Source organism: Styela clava, chromosome 8, assembly GCF_964204865.1.
Source record: "Styela clava chromosome 8, kaStyClav1.hap1.2, whole genome shotgun sequence".
Classification (NCBI taxonomy): domain Eukaryota; kingdom Metazoa; phylum Chordata; class Ascidiacea; order Stolidobranchia; family Styelidae; genus Styela; species Styela clava.
In genome coordinates this window covers 2,108,372-2,115,973 of record NC_135257.1, presented here as the reverse complement: position 1 = coordinate 2,115,973, position 7,602 = coordinate 2,108,372, and the positions used below count along the sequence as shown (strand labels likewise).

Genomic DNA, 7,602 nt, shown 5'->3' with positions numbered 1-7,602 from the left:
CCATTTTCTTCGAGCATCCCTACAAATAAGCTTAAAATAATGATAACGCAAGTAGTAATCAGCAGTAGTTGACAAAATGTTGCGTTGCAATCCAAGTAAAACCACGAACAAAAATAGACACAGCCTCGGGGAAATTTCAACCGCTAACGAGGTAATTGCTCAAAATAAAACCTATATTCCAGTGATATATTCAGTTTGAAAAATGTTTACAATTTGAGAGAAATAATCGACTACGAATGTGCAATAAATTTGAGATGTAGTAATTGTTTTTATTTAGCGACTGATATTCTGTGATTTTGGGACTATCTAAATAATATGAAGGAATGATGAAGTCGATTTCAAGATTTGTTTTAATTTGTTTGATTCTGGACGACATTGTCTGGGGCCAGGAAGAGACAGTGTTTCACTGCTCAGTTAGACCAGAATGTCAAGTTATCCAATGCGACTCACAATCAATTGGTGGATGGAATGAACCTGGATTTGACGTGGAAGGCTACTTAAATGCAAACGAGTTCCCAATCACTTGCCAATCGAAACAGTTGAACATTGTTAACAGTTCAACCAATTTGAGAAATATGATCCCAGAAATGTCGGAAATTACAACCAGACTCAGTTCGATAGAAAGAGGTAGAAAAAACCAAAATTCAATATTTACTGATACCATAATTTCAATTACCACATTTGTTATACTGGGTACTGACGCCTGAGATGCATTATGTTTAGTTTTAATTGAATAAAACTGTTTTCAGATGCCAGTGATCTTCTGCAATTTAGAAGAGACTTTCAGAAAAAAGTTTCTATTGTTGAAGAATTAAATGTTGATTTACTAAATGGTAAGTTGATGGTTCCTCCAGAAACTATGAACTGTTCAACTTATTTATATTTTCACTTTATGTTATATTTGGTGATTAGGTTGCAGATTTTTAACTAACCAAAAATGCAACTGTAGTAATAGCTATTAAATGAATAAAAACAATCTATTTCATCACGCAGAATTGCCTATAAGTTGTTTTCCTAATATGAGAATATTATAGAAATCAAGCTTTTTTCTTTATTGCATATAACAGAAATTACACAATTGAAATCAAGAGAAACCAAATTGAAAGAAACGATCAGAACAATACGGAACAACTCAAAAATTGGTAAGTTTGACAACTTCGAGGATTTCCCTGTTCTATACCCTATGCACAAGGGTCACCGTTCACATATCGTGATGGCAAATGAATAAAATATATTTACCGTTTAGTATTTACAATGAGAGAAGTAAATTTTAACAAGATGTACCAACATATGAAATCAGAGAATCAGAAGTCGATGTAAGCTATAATATGTTTTATTCTAAAGTATTAGAATGCTTATAAATATGTTCATATGATTGTATCATATAAAATATTGAAATAATTACTAAATAAGCGTAATATATATGTTTGTTTTTAAACAGCTGAAAACAACAACAAAATAACATTTCTTGTTCTACTAACATCCATTGAAAAGATGAAAAGCACAAATGAACAATTAGAAAATGGTAATTGTAATTATTTCAATCCATAAAACAATAAGAAGGGCAATGTGTGGTCAAAGTTGCTCTGGCATGTGATGGCCAAAGCGTATATGGTAATGTCTACATGGAAATGCTCTGATATTGCTACCCACTTGTTAGAAATACATAGTCTCGACGTGTATTTACCAAACAAACGAAGGTATGAGTAACTCCAAATTATGTTCTGTGTTTTATAGAAATAAATACAGTAAAAAAATCCCAGCAGGTGCAAGAATCAGAGTTCAACTTCATAAAGAACGAAAATACGCAACTGAGAGTGGACCTAAATAACTTGAAGGAAGAAAATCAACAAATTCGAAAAAGTTAGTCTCGTTCATCAAGAAAATAATTATATGTAATTCATAGTTATTTATTATTAAATACAACTTTTTTATCAGTATTAATTGCACTTGAGGAAAAAGTTATATCTCTGAAAAATCCAAAGCAACTTGAACAAGAAACGGGAAAAACTTCTTCGGTTCCGGTTACTGCCTCGATTCCAACTCCCAGAGCATTAAATGATATATATTCGGACTCAAGTAAGCATATAACGAAAGTCTTCACGCACATTCTGTATTGAAAAATACTTTAAGTTGGGTCAGGTTTACTGATTAGTTGCTAGATTCAAAATGATCGTATCGAATTGTTCCAGTTGTTTGAACTTTTTTGTCTACTTTATAGCGACCATGGAATAGTTTTTCGTGACTCATCTAGTTTTGGCATGTATTTTATGTGTTGTTCTGTTTAATCCTGTGTTCAGATTCCTAATTAAAACAATTATTAGTATTTCTAATCGCATATCCATTTTTCAGAAAATAAATGTGAAATATTGATAGAAAGTAATTGCTACTGGATGAAAATACACAGCGAGGCGGATATGGACTTTGCAAAAGCAGAATCCATTTGCCAGGAAAAAGAATCTAAAATTGCTCAAGTTCCAGACGAGTCAACATATGACATATTTGTAAAGGAACTGCGCTTGAGAACTCCGGAAGGATTAACCAACAATCATGCTTGGATTGGGATTACTGTAAATCCAACAGTAAGTTTGAAAAATCACGGTAATTCAATAATTACATGAATTTCCTAAAATAGTATTCAAAACCATACGATGTAAAATATTGCCGAAAATTCTGTCATATTCTATTACTATCATCACCCTATCACGCGACATATTTTGAAGCAGCAACAGTGCTTTTTACTTTTTTATTCTTTTTAGACTCGTGAAGTATTTCCATCAAACTCATATACAAAATGGAACACAAGGTTTGGTGGATGGGGGATATCAAAGTATATCAATGTTTTTATTGTTGTTGATCCCAGAAGACATGGAATGAGAAACAGCCTCCCGACTACAAAAAGAAACGGTGTTATTTGCCAGAGGATGATTACCCAAAACTTTTTCAATTAGATAACTTGTTGTGTTTAGTATAAAATTTGGCATCGGGATCTGGATATGTAGCCTCAATTTCAATTAAAAGGCCTTACAGTTAGAACTTGTGCTAGGCACAGCAAATACAAACTGTCAATCTATAATGTATCTATATTTTCCTAACGTTACAAAAGCTGTAGAAGTCATATTATTCAAAGTTTATTGCGAAATATGTAGGGAACATATGTGGTCTTTCAGTAGGTTCTGGTCAATCCGTGATATACTGTATTTTCAAAATGAAATAGTATGATAACTAAATTATGCTTAACAAATGTGGGGAATGAATACTTTTTTTGTGATGGACTGTTTTTTTTTAAGGCTTTGTACATCTAAACTTTCGCGCGTTTTATTTCATTGCATGTTGGTGTGTTGCAAGTTGAAAGTAGTATGCCCGCTTATACTTATGGCCGGTAGGCCTTTGATGAAACATCATTTTACAATGCATTCGTACAAAATTGTTTGCATGTATATCATTATCTATAAAACTTGTTGCGACCAGAAAAAAGATAATATTGAGGTTATTATGCCTTGGGCAAAAAAACTTCATATCAAAACTATAGTTTTGACATTGCCTTTGCAATTCATTCTCTCAAAATTATCACGTCACGTCCACCATTGGGTTTTAAAGGTTATATTATGAAAATATTGAAGTATGAACAGATTACTGAAAGGCCCAGAGTATTATTAGGGTAGAAGTCCAGAGCATGAAAACAAATCAGAGAAATGAAGGAAAGGAAAGTTTAGAAAGCAATGATAATTTAAATCAAGACTGCAAACAAAATTGATTAAAAAATATAGTATAAATGAAATGATATTTTATCAAACAGGAATTCAACGGCGTTTTTTCTATTACTTGAATAATGAATAAATATAACAATCCCTCTCTAACTAACCGAAATGAGACTTCCGCCGTTTTAGTGTGAAATTTATAGGTAAAGTAACATCGATACAGAATTTAATAAATACAATTGAATTTCTACAGAAAAATTTAGCTGAAAATGAATAGCGACATTTATTTTTATTTATTTATAGAAATACCTATGCTAACAAAAATGAAACAAAAATGTAATTACGCGGGATTTTATAATTTGTTACTCATTGCAGGCTGTACACATTCATCGCCTTCTGAAAATCTTCTGTATTTCCTAGATAACTGTTGGTTACCATGTATCATCATTTCCAACACATCATTGTCTACTACTTATTTGTTATGAACTGGACTCTATGCAGGTAGGGAACTGTGCTGCATTGTTCAACTAAACCGGGCTGCGACATTGTTCATTGCGATCCACACAAACTAATTAATTTAAAAAATGAAAATGTTGATATTACTAAACACCTTGATAGAACAGAGTTTCCTATAACCTGCAAATCAACTCAAGCATTCAGTACAATGAAAAAGAAGCTTGCTGCATTAGAGACAAAATTGACAAATCAAAAGCAACATTCCGCCACAATACAAAAAAATTTGGAAAAACCCCTGAGTGTTAACGAGGACCAAAATTTAGTGGAAGGTAGGAATAGAATCTTTTTCTAAACTTTTACAATAAAATGTATGAATATAAAAATCTATTTTCTTTGAGTGATTTTCAGTAAGAAAATATAATATTTTATTTTATTAAGATTGGCCTTGTGGGCACTTAAGTCATGGAGGGTAGTGGAATCATTCAGAAAACTTGACTTAGACTTTTTCAATAGGGAAATCGATTTAGATAACCTCAATTCAATTTCTTCCTAAACGAAACGCGACTTGGAGTTATTGGGTAGTGCATCTGATGAAAAAATATTCACTTTACTTTTGTTATCAAACTCGATCAGCAATGCAAACAACTGTTACAATTAAAGTTTTATGGAGAAATTATTATTTATAAATAAAATTGCTATACATATTTGTGATAATTTTTTTATTTAACCTAGACAGGAAGTATAATGCCATCTGATCATTACACCAAAAAGGCCAAATATTGGAAGGGCATACGTACAGTGGAAACATGTATTCCTTTACGTTGATAAAGCTCCAATATACAGTGGTCAAGGCATGCGCAATCACAATCCGTCAAACGAAATACACGGAGTGCCAGTTTAATACCTAAAGTAGTGAATTTCAAGTTTATATATAATTAAAGATAAAAAAAACGGGGTGCTTTTGACGTTGTAATAACTTTACATTTATTCTAATTGAACCTAGTTACCAATAAAAAAAACTTTGCCCATAACTAAAGTAATAAAGTATCAATTTCCGGACTTCACTTTAATTACTGAGTAAATTAGGGAGAAAATTTAAAAATATATATATATAAAGAAATCGCACACTGTCATGAGGACCTTTAGTTCAGTTCTATGTTCCTAAACAGCCTGCACTTTGCATTTGTCAAATTGACAACTCGCTCTATCTTTAACCGTTTCCCATGCATTTGTTGCTAACTATTTCTAACATGCCAGGTGACTAGGAATGTTTCGAATATTTTATTTTCGAATCAGAATGTTGCGATTCGAATATTTTCGAATTTGATTCTGATTAGTACAACATCATATTATCGTTAACCTTCTTTAAAACTGAAATAATTACGGGATTAATTGTGATTAAATACCATTAACGAACCTAATAAGGTTAGTAGAAAGAGACATTCAATAGATGCCTTACATACCCGATATGTTGGGACTTTTGTGGGACAATTTATTTATTGTTAGATGAAGCTACACTCAGTTTCATATTTATTTTTTATTACATAAATTCAGCGATCGTTTTCGTATAAAATTGTTTTTTCAACTTCATTCTAATGATGAACGCCAGTTATATGAGCTTCTTTACCGTTTGCCCCATGATTTTGAATAGGCAATGGTTACGAGGAAAACATCGCAGACCTATAATTTAAAAGGGAATGATGCAATGATGTTGTTGGACACGTAGTGGACATAACGATCGTTTCAATATTATGTTGTTGTTGTTCTTGTTCTTGTTCTTGTTGTTCTTGTTCTTTGACACGTTTTTAAAAAGTCGCTTTTCTCTTCGAATACTGGACCAATTGCTTTGAAATTTTCAGTGGTTGAAGATTAATTTTTTCGCTAGAAGGCTATTACTTTTGTTTATTCTTAAATTTTATATGAATCCTATGAGATATGATATTTCATACAAAATTTTGCGGTATTTATTTTTACTCATGGGAACACTGTTTTACACTTATTTCAAGCGGTTTCGCGATCGATTGTCTTGCTCAGTACTACAGCTACTGTAGGTCGGTACTGGTAAGTTGCCATACCGGTGCCGTAACGCAGTGAAATTGACTTATTCCTTCCGCGGTATTACTAATGCTGCAATGCAAGTTTTATAGCCTATCGTATGCGGAACGGAATATCAGACCTACAGGTTCGGTACCGGTACTGGTAGCTCAGTACGTAAGTACGATACTGGTACTGGTGCCGTTACCGGTGTCTTACCACAATGAAATTACCGTAACTTATTCTTTCACGGTCCTACCAGTGCAGTAATGCAAGCGTTGTAGCACTTGTAGCCTACTATATTTGTTTATTTTGATGAGAGTCTACTGGAAACAACATAAAATTTGAACGGGAAGAATTGTTCTGTGATCAATTAGGCTATCTGTCCTAAAGTGTAAATAACATAAAATTTGCAAGGGAACAACTGTTCTGTGATCAATTTCCGTATATGGCCTACAGTGTACAGGTAAGATGCTGGCTGACTGCTAACCGGTACTGGTAGCTCAGTACGTAAGTACGATACTGGTACTGGTGCCGGTACCGGTGTCTTACCACAATGAAATTACCGTAACTTATTCTTTCACGGTCCTACCAGTGCAGTAATGCAAGCGTTGTAGCACTTGTAGCCTACTATATTTGTTTATTTTGATGAGAGTCTACTGGAAACAACATAAAATTTGAAAGGGAAGAATTGTTCTGTGATCAATTATCTGTCCTAAAGTGTAAACAACATAAAATTTGCAAGGGAACAACTGTTCTGTGATCAATTACCGTATATGGCCTACAGTGTACAGGTAAGATGCTGCCTGACTGCTAACTCAGTACCGCTTGACACGTTTTTAAAAAGTCGCTTTTCTCTTCGAATACTGGACCAATTGCTTTGAAATTTTTAGTGGTTAAAGATAAAAATTTTCTCCAGAAGGCTATTACTTCTTTTTTCGCTATGACGTCATCAAAATTATGTGACTCTACGTGTCCATATATTTGAGCATAGCTCTCTTGTTATCATAATGATATTATATTGGTTGATATTATATTTGTAAAACTTCTTAACATTTTATGTACTCGAACTAAATTAAGCGAATTTAATTAAGCGATTAGTTCCTCTGAAACGAGGTTACCGAGAGTGTTACGACCTGGGAAACGCTTTAAACAAACGGGGAAAAACAACCGCAGAAACTTTTTGTGTCGATATCGCGCCGCGTCCATCGCCTCTTGTTTTCTGAGTTATTATTATTTCTTAAATACAATCAAGCTGTTTTTTTTTAATTGCTTCGAATCAATTAATTGCTTCAACATCAATGGATGTTGACTCGAATCGCTTCGAAATTCTGAAATTTACATGCCTTCTGGTGACGCGTTATTACTACGGCCTGGTATATATATAAGCTATTCCACTTCCGTTCTGCGT

General features: G+C 33.2%; 1 protein-coding gene and 1 long non-coding RNA gene across 2 annotated transcripts; both read left to right on the top strand.

Annotated features, from left to right (window-relative positions):
- Nucleotides 1–226: 226 nt before the first annotated feature.
- On the top strand, nt 227–3,958 carry LOC120345979 (uncharacterized). The gene is made up of 8 exons (XM_039415601.2): nt 227–627; nt 750–833; nt 1,068–1,142; nt 1,442–1,525; nt 1,738–1,863; nt 1,939–2,079; nt 2,353–2,582; nt 2,760–3,958. Exons 1-8 carry the CDS (start codon nt 324–326, stop codon nt 2,949–2,951), a joined length of 1,236 nt encoding a protein of 411 aa, XP_039271535.2. The 5' UTR covers nt 227–323; the 3' UTR covers nt 2,952–3,958.
- A 187-nt stretch (nt 3,959–4,145) lies between these two features.
- Nucleotides 4,146–4,902, top strand: LOC144425613 (uncharacterized). Its single transcript, XR_013477550.1, has 3 exons — nt 4,146–4,202; nt 4,320–4,486; nt 4,596–4,902. It is a non-coding gene; the product is annotated as an uncharacterized LOC144425613 (long non-coding RNA).
- The last annotated feature ends 2,700 nt before the right edge of the window (nt 4,903–7,602 follow it).

Bases quoted from the DNA above. Each gene is read 5' to 3' on its own strand.
- LOC120345979 (XM_039415601.2), top strand. From the start codon at position 324: ATGATGAAGTCGATTTCAAGATTTGTTTTAATTTGTTTGATTCTGGAC. The intron at 1,143-1,441 runs GTAAGTTTGACA...GTTTTTAAACAG, and splicing joins ACGGAACAACTCAAAAATTG to CTGAAAACAACAACAAAATA. The intron at 2,583-2,759 runs GTAAGTTTGAAA...TATTCTTTTTAG, and splicing joins GGATTACTGTAAATCCAACA to ACTCGTGAAGTATTTCCATC.